We start from the raw sequence: 21,704 nt of genomic DNA on the forward strand, positions 1-21,704 counted from the left end.
AAATGTAGCGGTGCAAAGGCACCGAAACGCATGGAGGCTGGATCAAGGGTCAAAAATAGATTTATTGGTCTACCGTAGCGATGCAATAAAAATCACCCTCCAGGAGCGGGAGAGACCCCCTAACACAGGCCTGCACAACTCGTAAAGCGAGAAGGGCCGAACTGCTCCAAGGAAAAAAAAATTGGGCCGCACGGGTAAAATCATCATCATCATCATCATCATCCTCATATCTCCCCCAGAACCCCTCACTATCAACCTTTGCGATACTCCCCATCTATCTCTCAGACCCCCATCTCCCCCTCACCCACACACATAATACTCCCTCTCCACATCAAACACACAATACCCCCCTGCACACCACACACATCCCACCCCCCTGCACCTCACATCACTCTCTCCCCTTGCACCTCACATCACTCTCTCCCTTTGCACCTCACATCACTCTCTCCGCTTGCACCTCACATCACTCTCCCCCCTGCACCACACATCACTCTCCCCCCCTGCACCACACATCACTCTCCCCCCCTGCACCTCACACCACTCTCCCCCCCTGCACCTCACACCACTCTCCCCCCCTGCACCTCACACCACTCTCCCCCCTGCACCTCACACCACTCTCCCCCCCTGCACCTCACACCACTCTCCCCCCTGCACCTCACACCACTCTTCCCCCTGCACCTCACACCACTCTCCCCCCTGCACCTCACACCACTCTCCCCCATGCACCTCACACCACTCTCCCCCCTGCACCTCACACCACTCTCCCCCCCTGCACCACACACCACTCTTCCCCCCTGCACCACACACCACTCTCTCCCTTTGCACCTCACATCACTCTCTCCGCTTGCACCTCACATCACTCTCCCCCCCCTGCACCACACATCACTCTCCCCCCCTGCACCTCACATCACTCTCCCCCCCTGCACCTCAGATCACTCTCTCCCCTTGCACCTCACACCACTCTCTCCCCCTGCACCTCCAATCACCCCTGCACCTCCAATCACCCCTGCACCTCACATCACCCCTCCTGCACATCACCTCCCCCCTCCTGCACATCACATCCCCTGCACCTCACCCCCCTGCACCTCCAATCACCCCCCTGCACCTCCAATCACCCCCCTGCACCTCAAATCACACGCCTGCACCTCCAATCACCCCTGCACCTCACCTCCCCCCTCCTGCACATCACATCACATCCCCTGCACCTCACCCCCTGCACCTCACCTCCCCCCTCCTGCACATCACATCCCCTGCACCTCACCCCCTGCACCTCCTATCATCCCCTGCACCTCACATCACCCCTGCACATCACCCCTGCACCTCACATCACCCCTGCACCTCACATCACCCCTGCACCTCACATCACCCCTGCACCTCACATCACTCCTCCTGCACATCACCCCCCCTCCTGCACATCACCCCCCCTCCTGCACATCACATCCCCTGCACCTCACATCACCCCTGCACCTCACATCACCCCTGAACCTCACATCACTCCTCCTGCACATCACCCCCCCTCCTGCACATCACCCCCCCTCCTGCACATCACATCCCCTGCACCTCAACCCCCTGCACCTCCAATCACCCCTGCACCTCACCCCCTGCACCTCACATCACCCCTCCTGCACATCACCCCCCCTCCTGCACATCACATCCCCTGCACCTCACCCCCCTGCACCTCCAATCACCCCCTGCACCTCCAATCACCCCCCTGCACCTCCAATCACCCCCCTGCACCTCCAATCAACTCCTGCACCTCCAATCACCCCCCTGCACCTCCAATCACCCTGCACCTCCAATCACCCCTGCACCTCACCCCCTGCACCTCACCCCCTGCACCTCACATCACTCCTCCTGCACATCACCCCCCCCCCTCCTGCACATCACATCCCCTGCACCTCACCCCCCTGCACCTCCAATCACCCCCTGCACCTCCAATCACCCCCTGCACCTCCAATCACCCCCCTGCACCTCCAATCACCCCCCTGCACCTCCAATCACCCCCCTGCACCTCCAATCACCCCCCTGCACCTCCAATCACCCCTGCACCTCCAATCACCCCTGCACCTCACCCCCTGCACCTCACATCACCCCTCCTGTACATCACCCCCCCTCTCCTGCACATCACATCCCCTGCACCTCCAATCACCCCCCTGAACCTCCAATCACCCCTGCACCTCACCCCCTGCACCTCACATCACCCCCCTGCACCTCACCTCAATGCACCTCACCTCACCTCACCCCCCTGCACATATCCAAGTTCGGATCAGGGGGGGGAGCGGCCGCAGAAGAGCTCAGCTGGCTGTGACTTCCCCCTCCGTCCCACGTTGCGAGCGGGGGGGTGGGGGTGGTGGGAGGGAGCAAGGAGCGGGAGCGGGCCCTGCGGATGCGCGCCGGGACCGCGGGGAATCGCCGCCATTTTGTTTTTTTCAAAGTTTTTTTTTTTTTCAAAGTTTTTTTTTTTTTCAAAGTTTTTTTTTTTTTTTTTTTTAAATCTCATCGAGGGCCACACAGAGAGGCCAGGCGGGCCGCATGCGGCCCGCGGGCCGTGTGTTGTGCAGCCCTGCCCTAACACGTTCCACGTGATTGCGCTTCGTCAGAAATTTCTTGAGTGAAAAGATTGCAGCGAACGTAGTCAGAATTCAAATGAATATGGACAAGTTTGTCTTTGGGGATTGAGAAATGGGCTCCGGTCTCAAGGCATTGTCATGAAAACGCACCAGAATGGGAAGAAATCCCAAGAGTGTCTTTAATATAATGTGCACATAAAAAATGTTGTAACACACCCTTCAGTTTATCTAATGAATGAAGTAAAACATACCGCTTAATCAAACGAATAAAATATATTAAACTAAACAAATGAAGGGTGGAGGAGGATTAAAGGAGGCTGTACTGGTCTACCAGGTGTAGTCGGATTATTGCTAGTCAATCAGCTAGAGTAACACAGATAGCATTCGGTTACTGTGTGTGTAGGTACTGTTAGTAAAGCCAGACCCATATACAGTGTTAAATAACACCTGGCAGCCTAGTGGTTAATTGTATCCCAACTAGGTAAACATAGAACGAATCAGCGAATCAGCTCCCAAGCCTGGGACCGGCGTGATGTAAAGAGCTTGAGTGCTCAGGACCCTGCAGATCCGATGTATCAAATTGTTGCACCGCAGAAGTGCAACGCTAGCGTTCGTGTGATTACACCACAGTCAAGTACTATCAATTTAAATTCAAACCGACGCTGCATACAACTAGTAAAGAACGCTGCAATGGAGACACAGCAGTACTGTATGCTAGCAGGCAGACCTGTGTCTCACTAGCGTAACGCCTACCTACTCTCTTACTTATCCCGAGCAGTCTTTCCTTTCCATTTACTTGTCATTGTCATCAAAATATTTATTTATATGATCATAAAATGCTGTTGCTTTATTATTATTATAATATTTATTTGGAAACTTGTAGTTCTGCACATATTATTAAGTCCTCTCTTTATTTCCACTGAATATTCCCCCCAAAGCTTGATGTGATACCTCATTGCCTGACGCAGTTAAGGCGGTAACACAGTACACAATGAGGCTGCCCATGGCTCTGACTGGGGCACTTACATGCGTAACCCCTTTCTTTGCTTTGGCACCTTTACACGGCTTTGTTGACCCTCCGAAGAGAACAGGATAAAACAGGAAAAAAAAGGGAGTATAGCCAATCTTAAAACAAAACAATAGTGTATGAATGAAATGGTGACACTCGCTCTTTGTAAAAGTGACTCTGTGTCAAAGGTTGAGTATCACAAGGTTGTCCTAATAAAGTCCTCTGGAAGCCCTACAAACAGCCTCAGAATTTGCGTCTTTTAATAATGTATCTTGATGTTGTAGGAGGATTATTGTTCTTTATCCAGTGAAGATTTCAGATATGATTACGAGATGGTGTTTAACACACTTTTCCTTTATTCATTCCAATGCAATAAAGAAACAACTGATTAATCATTATAAAATCAAAATATTCTTTCATCTTCTCTGGTGGTCCATGTTCTGCGGTGCCTTTTATTGGTATAATAGAAAACTATAAAACGCGCCACCAGGAAGGCTTCAATGCTAACGCCGCCAACATTTACAATGTGTTTTATTTCACTTTTTCTGCTGACGGTTTTTTTTTTTTTCTTCCCATGAAAGCTTATGTACGTTATATATATATTTGTGATCTTTGTTCATTTTTAATTTGACAGTCCCTTCTTCGCCACCAAAAATCAATGCTTATAAAAATATTTTTTATATTTTACTCCCTTTTTTATGAACTTATTGAAAATGCTAATATACTTTCCTTGATAAATCTCTTGGCCTTTTTGGTACAATACAAGACTCGGATCATGATGTAATATTTTTCTGACAGTGACAATTTTAGTGGAAAACTCGGTTCATTGAAATACTGCTTAATATTTAGCTGTTATTAAAAATCCGACACGTTTTGATTTACAGTTTTGAAAAGTCTAATCCTGGGAGGTGGCTCCCCATTATGTCACGTATACGTTTGGACCAAAATACTAAAGACCCATTCATAACATTTTTGTATTGTGAGTCACATCAGCATACGAGACCACAACCAAATAAAATCGTGATCCCCCCACACACCTCTACGATCTGCTAAAACTCTCTCCACACAACTAAGAAACATATTGTCAACATTGTGGAATTTTACCATTTTAGCAATATAGCAACAAAATAATAAAATGTAATTTATTGTGCAATTTATTCCCACTTTGGTAGAAGGAAGCCATATGCTATAAACATGTCGTTATAGGGTGGACACATTTCTTTAAGTGCTATGACTGTATAATGAAGTCTCCTTATCATTCAAAATCAAAACATTACCCCGGGCCATCTACTTTCTCCTTTAAAGATGTTCCAAATATTAATTTCTTATTTGAATTTGATTCAATAAAGCATTACAGAGTAACATAAATATATTACTTAATACCCTTTTTTTCATTTGGTACAGACTTGGGGATTCTTAATTTACAGGATACAGCTGACTTTGATAAACATTGAGTAGACGCACCAGAAAGCCCATAGGGTTGCTGCCTAAAAATCCAGCTTTTGTCAGTGTGAGTTTGTATTGCTTAACACGAGACCCACAGTTTAATATCATTTTCCATAATGGAATATGTCTGGTTCTCACTAATACGGAATATTGAGTAGGTGATTAGCACACATCTCGATTCCGGGGGATTAGTATAACAGCACATTGAGGTTGTTACACAGTAGTGGGTGAAGGTTTACCCACTCAGTTGACTTTCTGTATGAAATGACATCAGGAAAGCTGCACTTGTTCCACTGAGCCAGCTATTGTAGCATCTGGCTGCTGGTGTAATTTATTATGCACTTATAACTACTGCAGCATTCAATAGCAGTGGGAGTTTTAACTACTTTTAACTGGCTAACAGATTAGGATAACCATGATTAATGGGTTATCTTCATGTGTGAATTTGAAACCATTGAGCATGCCAATTAGGAGGCACTAAACTCATTTTATAGGCTGAGGGAGGACTGACTTTATCAGCCTGATGTAGTTAATTTGTACGGGAAAATGTGAGCCTATGCGGTCTTGTCTAAAGATGAGTTGACTGTACATTTGTACCTGGATCCCTCTGATTAGCAGGCACATGAGATTGTCTGGTAATGCACAGACTGCTGTCTCCGTGGGTGACACTCGTACTGGTTGTCAGACAAAGTGTTAGGGGCCAGTTACACCGGTATCAACTTTAAACCATTCTGTTTAGCGCAATACCTGTCATGTTACGAAGGCACATCTATAATGCGAGATATATACGATGTACTATGAACCCTCTGATAATTCTTCCATTACTCTCAAGTTGCAATATTTCTTTATTGTGTTACTTGAAGAGAGGATGTTAGAGGATGTACAAGAATAAACACTCACGAGTATGTTTCATTGACACAGGTTTCTTTTCTTATGCTAATGTTATTTTGCTCAGTGCTGATACAAAATGTCTTCGTATAATTCAGAGGTTCTTACTCTTATGTTTGACTGTCACAATTAAGTAGCCCTAAGTATTTGTACAATGACTCGCTCCCTTCATTTGAAATAAAGGATCAGGTAAGGCAGGGGAGGCCAAGGCAGACCTAAAGAGTCCACAACAGGTCAGCGGTTTTAGGATATCCCTGCTTCAGCACAGGTGGTTCAATCAGTCTCTGATTCAGCACAGGTGGTGCAGTCTTCGACTGAGCCACCTGTGCTGAACCAGGGACATCCGGAAAACCTGGCCTGTTTCGGGTTCTTGAGGAGTGGAGTTGTGACCCCCCTGTTCTACTGGAACGTGTCTATTTCTGTCCCGAGCTTTGAAATGAAAAGCTTGGTAATAATGGTTTTTCAGAAGATAGATCGATGAGAAGTATATCCTAATCGATGTGATTAATTATGCTGCAGAATATATACACCCGAGAGAAAAAATATTATATGCGCCGATCAGGCCGTTTTGGACCGAAATTCCCCATTTAAAGGCAACAGGCCAATCGTCCGCTCTGGCGGATAAAAAATAAGCCCCTTAACGTTGGGCTTTTTCTTTCTTTGCAGGACAAAGCCGCACTGGAAAGCCTAACTCAGCAGCTCGCAGTAAAGCAAAATGATGATGGGAAATTTAACCATGCTATGATGGACTTCAACCTGAGTGGAGATTCTGATGGTCAGTGGGACCTCTTCTCTCGCTAGGTCACCCTGCTGTTTAGAATACCACAAATAGGAAATGCCCGGGCTTTATCTCTTCTTGGTATTTGCAGTATTACTGCCTAGCAATGCTTTGGGACGAGTATTTTTGATGATGGATACAAAGCTTGCGAGTACTTGAGCAGGGCTCCTAGCTACTACCAGACTTTGTGTTTGCATTTCACGTGGGTGTTCAGTTACACGCCGCAATAAACGCAATACTAGTTATATCAATTAGCATTCTTAGAACCATATACATTATATATAGCTATGACAAAGGGAATGAATTAGTCAAGAGTTGTACATAATAAATGTAACTCGCACAAATGTATAACCTGAAGTAAAGGTGATTACACACGTTCACACTTGTTTTAAATGCATTTCTTCTTCGCATGTTGGATACCTCAATATAGAAACCGCCACAGACTTGTAAACAGGAGGATTTGCAGATTTCTTATAAGATTTAAAATGAATCATGGGTTGAATGGGACCATTACAGTATATTGTTTTATTTTTAATATATATATATATATATGTATATATTTCCATAGGAAGTGCCGGAGTTTCCGAATCCAGAATTTATCGGGAATCCAGAGGACGCGGAACCAGCGAGCCCCACATTAAGCGCCCCATGAATGCCTTCATGGTATGGGCTAAAGACGAACGGAGGAAAATCCTGCAGGCCTTTCCTGACATGCACAACTCAAACATCAGCAAAATTTTAGGTACGGGAGCCACAGCGCTCATTCAATACTTTGTTTGTGAAATGGATAAGTAACATAGTGACGTTTTGATATATAATAACTAATCCTTTCAGCTGTTTTTCTTGTCCCGTTTTTAAATGAATGTAATTGTAAACTTGTGTATTACCTAGATTCTGGTAATTTACATGTATAATACATTGCTCAGATGAAAGGTGTCAGAAGCAGAAAATATTGCTTCGTATTGCATTCATGATCTAAGTTAGTGACATAAACGGCCATTGGGTGAAGGTTTGTCGATCACTGATATCTATATGATAAAGTGTACTTGTGAATGTGAACACTAACCTCTCCCATGAAGCACTTTTTCATTTGACAATACCCGAAGATCTGGTTTTAATAAGCCATTCCACTGAAATTATCAACATAAGGAATCGCCTTTTACTGTTTGGCCCCAAATCAGGAGTATTTTGGGACATCTTTTTTTCATTAGATGTACAGTAGTTGAAATAAAATGTGCAAATTCATTACAGATCTCCCAGAAACGACAAACAATGTATTTCTATCCAAGCTCACGTCTGCTTTGCCATCAGAAAGGAAAGAGACTTAAAGGAAGTAATAAGTAATACGTTCCCATCCTGTCAGAAAGCCCACAAAGGTTTCCTTTTAACTGTAGTGAGGTTTTTGAAGTCCGTTGAATGACTTACAGCTCAAAGATCAAGCAGAAATGTTCATGTCTGTTGCACTTCATTCATTCTGCCCGTTTGTCTCATTGCCACAAATGACAGTGTCACTACGCCTATATTGTAGATGCACAGAGCTATTCAATGAGCTGGACAAGGAGATACCCACAGGCATTCAATACAATAATAATTCATGATAATATTTTCTTTCTTTTAAGGGGTTAACACTGTACATTGGGGCTTATTCTAGTAGTTCCAAAGGTGTCCGTGCCAAAGCGTGCGGCATGAAATGTGGAAAAAAAACCTATTCTCTATTCCGAATCGCATTTTGTAAACCGCATCTTTAAAAAGTGACAACGCGCACGGTTTAGCAAGAAAAACGCCTGGATTGCGCGTGCCTTAGAAGGGGAATGTAGAATGTCAGAGTTTAGGGGAGCAGTGGATGTCCAATATGTGGGAGAGAGGAAAACAAGAAGAACCAATGGTCGCAATATCGTCCCACTAGGCATGTGGTCTGCGAATTCGCCTGAAGTGTTTACTCGCCTGTAATTGGAGTAAATAAGCATGTCCCATACTGTGACACACTGGGGGGTTAATCTGTGAATTGCAATCAATATCGGGGGACAGCGGAGAAAAACGTAATAATGCAGATAGTATAATCAAACTTTATCTGGACAAATGTAAAAAATAATGCGCACTCACGTAGTATAAAACCTTTCTTGCGTAGAAAATCCCCAAAGTGACAGTCTCGCCGCGATCTCACCGCCTCCACTGCGGTCCGGCGTCCCACATGACCGCGATCAGCACTTCCAGTTTTGGTCATCCGGGAAACACAGACGCGTCTCCTCAGTTCTCCCTGCAGAAGGGGAATGGCCTGAGGTGGTGCTAACTCCATCTCCGGTCTGATTTATGGGTTTTGCTATCTCGACCAAACCCATATGTCAGGTTCTGGATATAGGAGGTGGCGTGGAAAAAAAACCTGGGCGTTTTTAGAAGCAGCTTGCATAACGGAGCAGTGAGAATCGCAGTTGTCATAAAAAATGCGAGTTTGCGGTTTTTGACAAACCGGTTGGATTGCCAGCACCGGATTGAAACCACTGGGACAGAAAGCCTTTTCTACACGGTTTGGACATGCGATAAGGATTTACAGAATAGCAAAGCATACTAATCCGATCGGAAAGGGGCTCTTTGACACGGATTGTCACACTTCGGCGCTACGAGAATAGGCTCCATGTGTTCCGGAGAGGATTGTTCGGGGAACGGATCTAATCTACAGAATATGTTTGCTGTCAGAAGCACTGGGAGATTAAGTGATTTTGAAATCAAACTATATTTACCTGCTTCAAAAGCAGTGATCAATTGGTCACTCCATCTCCCTGGCTAATCTGAGAACAATACAGCGTGTCAGGTTATTGTCTTATGGAAATGTATTTATAAAGTAGTCATTTGTTTCTAAAAGAAGATAATGGGGAAGGGCAGGGTTGCAGAACTGTCTGAGACGTGTGAATGTGCGCACAACGTGGTCCTTTTATTTGCTGCATGCGGTACGGTACGTTGGTGGGTCTGTGTCACTTTTTTACCCCCCAGAACTTATTTAATTAATGTGTGGTTAAAGCCTATCCCAGATTCAAATTGCAAAGCCAGTATAACCAGCCTGACACTGCAGAGTATGTCTGTGATAGCTGTCTGTGAGTAGGTTTACTGCCTTTGCACTTCTTTCATCCAGGCTGTGCTGAAAAGCTCTGTAATGCGACAGGCATAAGCTTATAGGGGTCCATATTAAAATGAATTGGAAGCAAAAGGTGACACTGCGTGCTCATTTGCATGTCATTACCCAGAATCCCTGGCTGCAGTGGAAGCAGAGCCGGCATGAAACTTAGTGGGGCGCAGTGCCGGGGGAGAGGGCGGGGCTTCTTACCTGCTGCGGCATCTCCACCTGCTCCTCATCTCCGCGACGTCATGGCGTCATAGGACGTCGCGACATCACGCTGTCACAACAGATATTCAGAGCATGTTCTTCTTCTTTGCTCCCTTCTCAGGTTCCCGCTGGAAAGCCATGACAAATCTAGAGAAACAGCCGTATTACGAGGAGCAAGCTCGTCTCAGCAAACAGCACCTGGAAAAGTATCCGGACTACAAGTACAAGCCACGGCCCAAGCGCACCTGCTTAGTAGATGGCAAGAAGCTGAGGATCGGCGAATACAAGGCAATTATGCGCAGCAGGCGGCAGGAGATGAGGCAGTATTTCAATGTTGGGTATGTCTTTCTTAAACATGTATTTTAAAGCAGAAAAACATATGAAATCTTATGTTTTTTTGTTTTTTTGTTTTTTAAATAAGTCAGTTCTGTAGTATTAGATAATAGTGATTGTTTTTGGTCGTTGTTTTTATTCAACTTTTAATGCCATTTTTTAATTGAGTTTTAAAGCATCCTTTGATTTCTATAGCAAGTTTTATTAATCTACCTCCCCAGCAGTGCAAGATCTTTGCAACACTTTCCTGTTAGGGATAATTTGATGCAAATGTTCCCAGCCGCCTCAGCTGTAAACTGTAACAATAGATAATGTTGCCTTGGTAATAAAAGAATACATTGTAGCTGCTGAGTTACACTGACTGAAGCAGCCATTATGTTAAGCACACAATCAGGATTTTGACAGATTGATAATTGAAACAAAATTCAGTGTGTTAAAGAGACAATCCAAGCGGATCTTTAAAAAACAAAGGGGGGGGGTTTAATGTATGCAACATTTGATTACCTTTATTGAAAACTAATTACCTAAGCTGCCGATTTGTTCTCCTGTGATCGATCAGCAAAGATCCTGCTTCCCAGGGTTCACTAAATGGCTGCTTCAGTCAGTGTAACTCAGCAGCTACAATGTATCCTTATAGTACTAAGGTAACATTATCTATTGTTACAGTTTGCAGCTCAAACTACTTGGAATAATGGCAAGAAATTATCACAAACAGTAAAGTACTACAAAGATCATGCTCAGCATAGTAACACACATAACAAATTGCATTACGAGTTGAATAAAATAAAAATGCAGTATTATGTAATAGTACAGAACTGATTTATTTGAAAAACCATACATAGGATATTGCATGGATTGGTCCTTTAAGAACCTTATGCAATATGTTGTTAAAAGAGTAGTCTGACATATATAATAACTGCTGCCATTTAATGGCCCGCGAAACCAACGTGATGAAGGGCTTAAGGAGATCATTTTACTCCTGTGCCTATAAATCCAGAAGCCTGAACTCTTGTTGAATTAGAGAATGAATAATCTTTTGATATAAATGTCTGGGGCTCAGTGGTTTTAGGTGACGCTAAAGAGAAGAATCGGAATAAAATGATGATCAGTACTTTAAAGTACAAATGAAACGATTGTTTTTACTCTTCAGTAAGAATAGTGCTCTGAAAGACAGTTCATTCTTGTGCATTAGTGCCAAACTATTACGTGTATGATTAGCCACCTTTGGCCTGGAGTGCAAGATATTGGAGATGTGCAATGCTCTGCCATGGCCCCAAAAGAAGTAGACGTGTTTCAATACAATGCCATCTGTATAAAAGCTAGTTTATTGTAATTAGTATGTTTGGTGTATAGATCTTGGCCAGTGGAAAGATGAATATGTTTTCTCTGTTATGCTACTGTACTTGCAGGCAACAAGCACAGATTCCAATCACCACCGCAGGCGTCGTGTACCCAGGAGCCATTGCCATGGCTGGAATGCCATCCCCACATCTGCCGTCGGAGCATTCAAGCGTGTCCAGCAGCCCTGAGCCGGGGATGCCCGTCATCCAGAGCACTTATGGCATCAAAGGAGAGGAGCCACACATCAAGGAGGAAATGCAGGCCGATGATATCAATGGTGAAATATACGACGAGTTTGATGATGACGACCCAGATGTGGATTTTGGCAGTGACAGTGAACATCACAGTGCAGGACAAGTCAACTGATCTGGGTCAACATTGTGAACTTAATGGACTTACTAAGCCCACCCTGGTTCATCCTTACCAGTGGCCAAGCACATGACCCTTCTCATACACTGACTGTTAGTTTAACTGATATTCAAAACTAGTTGGGACATCGACAGACAAATAGACTTCAGCCTGCATCAACCGGCTGGAAAAGAAACACACAACAATCAAATCTCCACCAAAAGAATAAAATAAGCTATGGGTAACATTAATGCCAGTAATTCAGATGCTATATCAAAGCACTGAAGTCTTACCCTTCAACGTTTTTTTTTTTTTCAAAAACAAAACAAAAAAACTTTATGGCTGTTTGTTCTACAATGTTCTAGAAATTCTCACTCAGGTACACAGTGCCAACAAGTGGCTTGTGAATGTGTTTTGTTGTTTTGTGCTACAGTTTAAAGAGGAATAAGATTTTTTTGGTAACGCACCTGACAAATAGATTCCCCCGTTGCAGGCCTCCTCCTTTCTTTACCTTTACATATACGGTGCGGATCCCAGGGGGAACTGCTGTTAGTGGACACCTAATTTTTTTTTCCCCCTCTGGCAAGCAATTAATTCCTTCACGACGGACGTCTCTTCATCTATTGCACACCATTCTGCATCTTTTAGCAAGTGCCAAATTTGTACTGATGTGTTGAATTCGTTCATTCAGTTAAACTTTTTTTTAAATTTCTTTTCTGGTCTGTCTTAAGTTAGGACAGTGTTATGTCTTAGACAATCTCTGAAATACTGAAATACCAGCAGCTGGTGAGAGTTGACTATTTTTTTTTAATGGAAACTGTAGATGCAGTTCTCAGGTGAAGGAGAGACATACGAAACTAGAGAGAACCATATTTTATGACTTGGAGTTGTGTGTGTGTGTGTGTGTGTGTGTGTCTGTGAGCGTGTTATGGTACTAATAAAATGTTGGACCATGCTAAGCAAAACCATGTTTTGGGATGAAATCCCACATCCTATATTTGTTACCAGTCTGAGAAGCCTTTAATTCCTATTTGCACTTCAAATATTTAGACAATATAATAGACACAAACATAAGCACCAGTCGGTCCAAAAAAGTGTTTTGGAAAAAATACAAGGAAATCTAAAGACTCTGTTTTTAATAGTTCTTAAGAATACGATGATAATTTGGTTCTGGCTCAGCTGGATGAAGGATCATCCTTTTATTTATATTTCAGTGGAATACCTTTGCGTTCCAATCATGGGGCAAGATAGGAGGAGACTGGAAACAGCTGACATCTTTTCAATTTCCCCCCCCAAGGCCTATGGAAAGAATAAAAGTACTTGTTACATCAACAGAAAATAGCACTAGCGTGGGGAAGAGAGATATTTTAATTTGTGTTAAGACATTGTTCGTGCCAAGCCTTAAATAATTAGTAAGGAAGAAATGAATATGCATAGTGTCAAAGCTTCAGCTTGAATGCAAGCTGCAGCCAGGAAGAAAGGACCCACAAATTATTACATTTTCCAACTGAGAAAAAAGAAACAAGGTTAAAAAAAACCCGTTACTTTTAAAAAGTAAAAAAAAAAGACGATGCCCTTTCTAGAACCAGAGTTTGGGAAACATTACTCGTTTTTAGCATTCTACGGGGTAAAACACAGTTATCCCACACACAGTGCTAGTGTGTATAAATTACCATCTAGATCAGGGTGGCCAACTCCAGTTCTCATGGACCACCAACATACCACGTTTTCAGGATATCCCTGCTTCAGCACAGGTGGCTCAATCAGAGGCTCAGTGGAAGCCACCTGTGCTGAAGCAGAGATCCTGAAAGCCTGACCTGTTGGTGGCCCTTGAGAACTGAAGTTGGCCAGCCATGATCTAGACTATATTGTCTCATAGTGCAAGAAACAGGAGTCGTGAAGTGAGACAAACAAGTGTCACTTATATATTCATTCTTCGCTGACTTTTTAGTCAGTGTTTGTCAGATCGCGCATGATAAACACCCAATAAGACAAACTTCTTCTTTTACAACTCCATGTGGGACAGGCGCACACGTCTGTCACTCCCCATAGGTTGGGAAAAGATTGCTGTTTCACTGGAGCTGGCCGTGTGACGGACCTAGCTAACAGATTTGCCAGCGGATAAAGGAACCACAAACTTGGTTTTCTCAATTTGGCCTTAAAAGATTTGTCAGTATCCACTAATGAAACATTGTTGCCTGCTGTTGTGAAGGTCCTTCATTGAGTAATGGGAAACAAATAATGCAAGTTCAATGTATAACAATATACATTACTACAAGGTTCTAAATGGACAGGTGGGATGGTTGACACGTTCACTCCCTTACACCTCTTTTAGTTTGCTTTTACCGGCTCATTTAAGAATGAAACGTATTGTTCTCTCTGAACGACTCACTCTGGGGCTCTGCTTGGAGTAGCTGATCTTATTCTGCATGTCAGATATATATTTTTTTGTTTCTGTTTGTATTTGATGACTGTATTTTTCAGTTGAACTGCCTCTTATTGTTAGTGTTGTAATGATAATTATAATAATAATAATGATGGTCAGCTGTTCCCAGATTAGTAAATTATGTATAATTTATTTTATTTCCTTTTTCTACTTTATTTTATTCTGTTATGATTTGGCAGTGCAGCAAAAATAGCTGTATAGATATATATTAAAAAAAAAAAACTTTTTAAGCTTTTTACCTTTCTTAACCCCAACTATAATCCATGTTCTAATTTTGAACCCCAATTGATGTCAGATTTTGATGCAAACGGAAAATCGCTTTCAAAATCTTAATTAGGTTCTATGCTCTATGCCTTGTTTTACTTATTTAATTGCAGCATTTGTCAGGAACACTTTTTTTAAGCACTCTGTTTGGACAAAGAAAGACAATTGTTTTTATAACATTATTCATATGTACAATGTGAAAACAGCATTTTTAGACTTTTTTTCATTTGTTCCCTGTTTTCGTGAACAAATTAGGTCTGACTCATGTGGGTTTGTCTCACATTTGCTGGATGCTTGATTACCACCATGTTAAATGTGTTCTGTTTAAATATGTGACTTTGGGCTACAAAAATACTTTGTTTACGCTCCAGGTAGGTGCCACCAAGTCAGGTGTAGTGGATGCCAACCTAAACACACAACACTAGATATTTTTTCTATTGGGCGACAGATCACTTCTTGGCTATGCTACATGTTCCATATTTTCCTTGGCTCAATTTTTTAACGTATTGCCAAAAGCTAATTTTATTGCGAGAGACTGCCAGGAAGACTGGTACATCAACCGTTTTAACCCCAATCATTTATTTTGCTTCTGCTTTTTCTAAAAAGACAACTTAACCATGTCTGTCCGCTAAGCTATGTTTTCTGCCTCACGGAGCCACTTAACTGAAGCAAGAGGTATTGACGTTGTATGGTGCATCTTCGTTAATTTTGTACAAGTTGCCTCTGATGCTCCTCCGACTCCCCGTAACAGCACTATTGTGCGTCAGGAGAATGCATTTGTTCATCACAAAGTGTGTGATGTCACACCCAAAGCATTGGGGAAAACCGTGTGTAACGAATTCCATTTACCTCCAGTAAATCAGAAACGTTATGTATAGAAAACTGGGCTCTTGAAACGTGAAACAACTAAAATTTGTCTTCTAATTTCTGTCCATTCTGCAGACACTGTAGTGAGAAATGTAATTGGCTATCCATCTACAATGTGAATTACGATAGCACTCTATCATTAAACATAACACTTGTGCATGGCCAAGGAAATATGCAGTGGTGGCACTTTATAATGTAGTAAAATATAGTACCTTTTTTGCAGCCATTTCTTGTTATTTTCTTACTACTGTACCTTGCTGGTCACTGTCAATGCAACGTATTATAACTTCTTAATAACTGCCTGGTGCGCTGAATTATTATTTCTTTTGAACCTGTTATTTTGTGTGCTTAGTCTAAGCCAGGGGTGGGCAATTCCAGTCCTCAAGGGCCACCAACTGGTCTGGTGTTCAAGATATCCCTGCTTCAGCACAGGTGGCTTGGTCTTTGACTGAGCCACTGATTGAGCCACCTGTGCTGAAGCAGTGATATCCTAAGCACCTGACCCGTAGGTGGCCCTTGAGGACTGGAGTTGCCCACCCCTGGTCTAAGCTTATCGGAGCCCTCCCTATGTGTCCCGTTTAAAGATTATTTGACTGTATTTGTAAATCCACACCTGTTATCGGAGCTAAGTTCTCGACCATTAGTTGTCTGAATGTTTTCCCCAAGTCTGTATATGAGAGCAAATATATCAGATGTTGACTATGAATCTTATTTGTACTCAAGTAAAAACTCTCTAGCAAAGATGCACAGCCTCCATGTCAGAAACGGTACAGATATTCCCACACGCTGATCAACAGGCTCCAACACCAAAGGGAAACATTTCAAATGAGTGCAGCACCCAAAAGGAAAACCAGATACTGAACAATAAAATAGCTTTAATTCTATCTACAAAAATATTAGGCAATGACAACAATAGTCCTACATGTAAAATATCCCTTTGCATGTCAAATTGTAGCTGGCCACCTAGTAATTATAGTTTATCTTCCTATGCTGCTGTTTTATCTGCATTACCTTATCTCTGTCTTTAAAGTTTCATTTTTGGCATTGTTAAAGCTCACACCTGGTTACCTGCCCGACTATCTAAGCAAACATTGGGAATTATTTTGGAACTTCAGTATACTGTATGTGTATTTCAGAATTGTTTTTCAATAGCTGGAGAAAAAAAAAAGTGCAGTTGGGTGTTCTACATTTTGGTTGCAGTGTTACATAGTATTTTTATCCACTTATTCGCTGGGGGGGGGGGGGGGGCGGGGGGAAGGTTTGTGGGTAGAAGAAAAACAGAATAAAGACAATCAAATGCCTGGAGCTCAAAACAAAGTATGTGCAACTTACCATCTCACTTGAAATTTAATTAAAAAAAATAAGAAATAATTATGTAAATATAACATAGAGTAATAGATTTATATTTTGGTCATAACACATAGTGTAATATAAGTTGTATATTTTCATGTTTTTTTTGTTTATCAGTCATGCCACAATAATAAATAAAAAATAAACAGGAGCTGATGTACTCTTTAAAAAGAGTGGATTTCCACCGTCCTGTTTACTGCATTCCCCTTTTTCAGTATTATTGCCCTGCAAGGCACCAATAAAACAGCAAATGTGTTCTTTACCTGTCCTGTGTTTCTTTTCCCATGACTTTGCACATGTAACAACAATAGTATTGTGTCTTTTGTAAATAGAAATCGTATTTTGAGCCATATTTACTAAGCATTAGGACTCCATACAACACCTTTCAGGGCAGCTTGCGAAATCTCTACAGCCCAGTAGAGGTGACAACGGTGTAAGATGTCTTAGCGAATAGCACTTCTTTGTAAATATGGGTGTTCAGCTTTAAAGCTGCTCAGTACAAACCTTGTCGGCAGCATTAACATATCAGATGAGTGTCTCCAAAAATCAAGTTTCGGCAACATTTCTCCACAAGCTGGATATGCTCATTTAGAGGGAGAAGCGTTACTGAAGGGCCATTGCTCTGAAACTGGAGGTTGGGTCAATCGCAGAACAATCGCACTCATTGTGTGCAGCTGTCCTCTGCGGTAAACCAATATAATGAACATTACTAGTTATGTTGTGTGAAAAATACAGACATATCAACAATATAGAATATATACTACAATGCAAAGCTGAATATGTGCTCTCTTAAAGGTTTCTCCCTGCGATCATCTTCTTGGTCAGCGGTTCCCCGCCTTTTTTTTTTTTACACTGCACTCCCTTGTAGAATACATTTGTTCTGCGAGCCCCTAATGAATAAATCTTATTGCTCTGTGAGCGATCCCAGGCAGTATGGTGTCCTGAGCTCGTGGCGGTAACACATGCTTAATAAGGCCCCAAACTGCCCTCAGTGTGTGCAGGCATCATGGGGGGAATAGCTGTCACTCACTGCGGGAGCTTCCAAAATCACGCCCCACAATGCCTTGCCGCTGTTGATGCAAAGGATTGTGGGGACCGACTTTGCAAGCTCCTGCTGTTCTTAACAGCTAACACTAAACTGCAGTGTGCGACCTTACTAAATGTGCAATCCCCACACAGGCTCAGAAACCCCACATATTACCGGGGATCCACCATTGCATATTTTGGGAGGCAAATCCCTTGGGCACATTGCACGAAACCCTAGGTGTTCCCGAACCCCCCTGCTGGGAATCGCTGTTCCAGGTTATTCATGAAATGTGACTATCCCAAGTAGAATTCGACATTTAACTGAAGTACATACTGCCCAGTAAATACACTGTACAACACTTATTCCTTGATTACCTCTAGTAGCTTCTCCTTGGGAAACGAGAGCATCTACAATGAATACAATTATTTTAGACAGACAAAAAGAAAAACAAATCCTGAGTATGCCTGTGACTTCGACCGTTGATGAAAATAATACTGCACCTTGTATTGTCACTTGGAAGTGTCACGGCTCAAAAACACCCGACGCGCGTTTTGTTTCCGTTTAGAATATGTTTTTATATTTGACATTATGTATGAGGCATCGAATACAAAAAAAAGCAGCTGTATTGCTGAAGAAAAGCAAAGATGAATAATATGAGTTATGATGAATTGCTTTGATTTTGTGAACACACGAAATCATTTGGACGTTGTTAGCAGGTGTTCTGACGGAGCTTTCTGCCATTCACAGAAATAAATATATAAAACACAGCAGCCATTGCTGAGGAAGGTGATGCTACAGCTGCTACGTTTTCTGAAGAAAAAAAACAAGTATTACTAAATGTGAGAGTAGCTGCAGCATGGCATATTATATTGCTAGTGGTACTAGTGAAGACATATCCTTATTACACTACTACGTGGCTAAGGAAAAGAGAGCGGGGGGATACAGTGCAACAGCTGATAAATCATATGGTAGCAGTATAGAACTCGTGTTGTATTAATATCCACCTAAATATCATGTATTTGTTGTGGCCGCTTGCAAATTGTTGCTCATGCAGATTTTCTGCAAGATCCGGTGGTGATGTGTGCACAGTTTATCAGAGTGGTGAGCACATGCAAATTGGCACCGTCTTATCGATCCCACAGTTCAATTACAGTAATCACATTATGGGAGACGAGGCCTTTCGTTGACGCTACGTGAAACCTGAGAACAGATCTGAAAAACCGATCTGATGATGTCTGGACAATAACTAGCATTTGGTTAATGAAGAGTTAATATTTCTTAAAGAGAATATTTGTAAAAGGGCGCAGCCCTATTTTGGTGTTTTAAGATCAGTCTGCACAACCAGCCGGAATCAAACGTTTTGTTCTAAGGCAGGGGTACTCAATTCCAGTCCTCAAGACTCCAACAGGTCAGGTTTTCAGTATATCCCAGCTTCAGCACAGGGGGCTCAATCAGTTCCTGCTTCAGCACAGGTGGCACAATCAGTCTCTGCTTCAGCACAGGTGGCACAATCAGTCTCTGCTTCAGCACAGGTGGCTCAATCAGTCCCTGCTTCAGCCCGCGTAGGTCAGTCTTAGACTGCTCCTCTGATTGAGCCACCTGTGCTGAAGCCGGGAAATCCTGAAAACCTGAGCTGTTGGGGGGGGGCTTGACGACTGGAGTTGAGCCCCCTGCTCTAAGGCATATGTAAATAAAACTACCACAATGCAATGCCTCCTGCAGATCCCTCCTGGGAAACGAAGCATGACTTTGTGGAGGAGATTACTCTGAAAAGTAACTAGCGGGTCTTTATTTTCCCCAATTGTTTCAAAGAATTAATTTACATGTAGGTGGGAGTTTAGGCTCTTAATAAGACTTTGCACGGGCATAGTAAGGTTTGTGTGAAGTTATATTCAGTGTAGAAAACAATGATAACGTTAATGCAATTAATGCAAATTAAGTGCAGTAAACCTGCTCACCGAAAGCTGATCTCTTGGGTGTATCTGTCTGCTTAACTCTTCTTCTCTTCATTGTCTCTCTGTGTGTATATATATATATATATATAGATAGATATAGATAGATATAGATATAGCCAAGGTTATTGCACTCAATCATAACACACAATATTGAAAGTTTTCTATTGGATTCAACGGCAGCGATAATGCAGAGTATCACAGAATATCGAACCATTATGCACCAGTGGGTGCTATAATATTGTCTTCACCTGTATACCAATACTACACCAGCGAGGATGGGCAGCGCTGTCTGAGTGAGGATCTAACCGGTGTGTCTACTGTACCAGTACAACAGTCAAGTATTTCTAGTGTGGTTAATTGACAACAACTCACCCTTTACAGGTTATTATATCTTTCAAGTCTCTCTGGGCACTCCCTCTATATATAGATATTAGATATTTCTGTGTATACCACCATCCCTGCACCCATATACCACCAGTTGAAGTTGTGTTGTTGTAACACTGTTAGGTTACATGTGTACCTGTTGTTGGTGTATACCAGTTTGGGCAGTGGTGGCTGGATGTACCAGATCTGACCATCTGAACCATGTGTCTACTACACAAGTGTAACCCCCTGTGACTGCTATCAGCGTTTAGCCAGTGGAATGACAGTTGGTGACAGTTGGAAAGGGAGCTGAGGGAGTGATGGTGTGCAGGCCCATCCTGCACATTGAGTTCATGCAGGACCCCTACGAGAGCGGGAACTGCAGAGAGAGAGAGAGTTGCCCCACTGGACCAGTGCATGCAGCAAGGCCTAGCAGAGACCAGGACCTGACAGTGCAGAGGGAAGCAGGCAGACAGAGTCTACACACATAGAGAGATTAGGGAGCCCAGCTGTGCAGGAATTACACCAGGTTGGACTGGGTGAGCTAATCCACAAAGGATATAAACTGGAGTTATATTGCCATCACAGTTTGATCTTTGTGAAGCACCAGGCCTGCAACACACACACAGTTTATGAGCTCCAACAATTGTGCTAGCACACCAGGATCTACAGGCCAGTACCCCATGACTGTGAGGCCGGACAGAGATAAAAGTTATTATATGTTTGCACAGCGTTCGCACTGCTGGTATAGTTTGTTTAAGTATATATGTGTATGGAGTGATTCTGAGATTAAAAGTCACCGTACTGATTCATATGAGATATGTAACACCACAAATTATAGCTATATGTGTATATAAAGCTTGTTATAATTCATTAACCACTGTGTTGTGTGTAGTCACTATAGTCTCACACAACATGTACCACACACTATAAGAATTAAACAGTAACCCATAGGACTCAGGCTCCCACCTCAGTGATAGGCCATATAATCTGAGGTAAAATAAAGAGGGGTTACACAAGTATAATACCAGTAAATTAATTTAACACCCTTTAAAGTCAATTATCTCTTTCATGCATCTCTCTTTGCAGCTCACCTCACTTCACCTCAATATGTAGATATTTTTTTAAATATAGATAGATCATATATATTTATGTATATACCACCATCCCTGTACCACTATACCAGTAGTATACCAGCAGTTTAAGTTGTGTTAACACCGTTAGGTTATGCGTGTACTCTCTTGAAATATACAACTGCCATACTAGGCTGAGCAGTGGTGGCTTGATTGTTGGGTGTGCCAGATCTGACCATCAGATCCATGTGTCTACTATAACAGTATATCAGTCAAGTATCTCTTTCATCTTGCCTGTCTCCCTCTCTACTCTTCCCACCATATCCA

The 21,704-nt window shown here is 42.6% G+C and overlaps 1 protein-coding gene across 17 annotated transcripts in view; it reads left to right on the forward strand.

The window, feature by feature from the left end:
- Positions 1-17,217, forward strand: part of SOX5 (SRY-box transcription factor 5) — a 913,923-nt gene extending 896,706 nt beyond the window's left edge. For 16 of the 17 annotated variants that reach the window (XM_075602880.1, XM_075602877.1, XM_075602886.1 and 13 more), the window contains 4 exons: positions 6,580-6,688; positions 7,260-7,433; positions 10,132-10,348; positions 11,753-17,217. In XM_075602880.1, coding sequence (XP_075458995.1) covers positions 6,580-6,688; positions 7,260-7,433; positions 10,132-10,348; positions 11,753-12,050 — 798 coding nt within the window. In that variant the 3' untranslated portion in view covers positions 12,051-17,217. The remainder of the gene's footprint in view (positions 1-6,579; positions 6,689-7,259; positions 7,434-10,131; positions 10,349-11,752) is intronic. The other variant, XM_075602890.1, reaches the window with a different exon arrangement.
- Positions 17,218-21,704: the final 4,487 nt, after the last annotated feature.

This window comes from Ascaphus truei, chromosome 5 (genome assembly GCF_040206685.1).
Source record: "Ascaphus truei isolate aAscTru1 chromosome 5, aAscTru1.hap1, whole genome shotgun sequence".
Classification (NCBI taxonomy): Eukaryota; Metazoa; Chordata; class Amphibia; order Anura; family Ascaphidae; genus Ascaphus; species Ascaphus truei.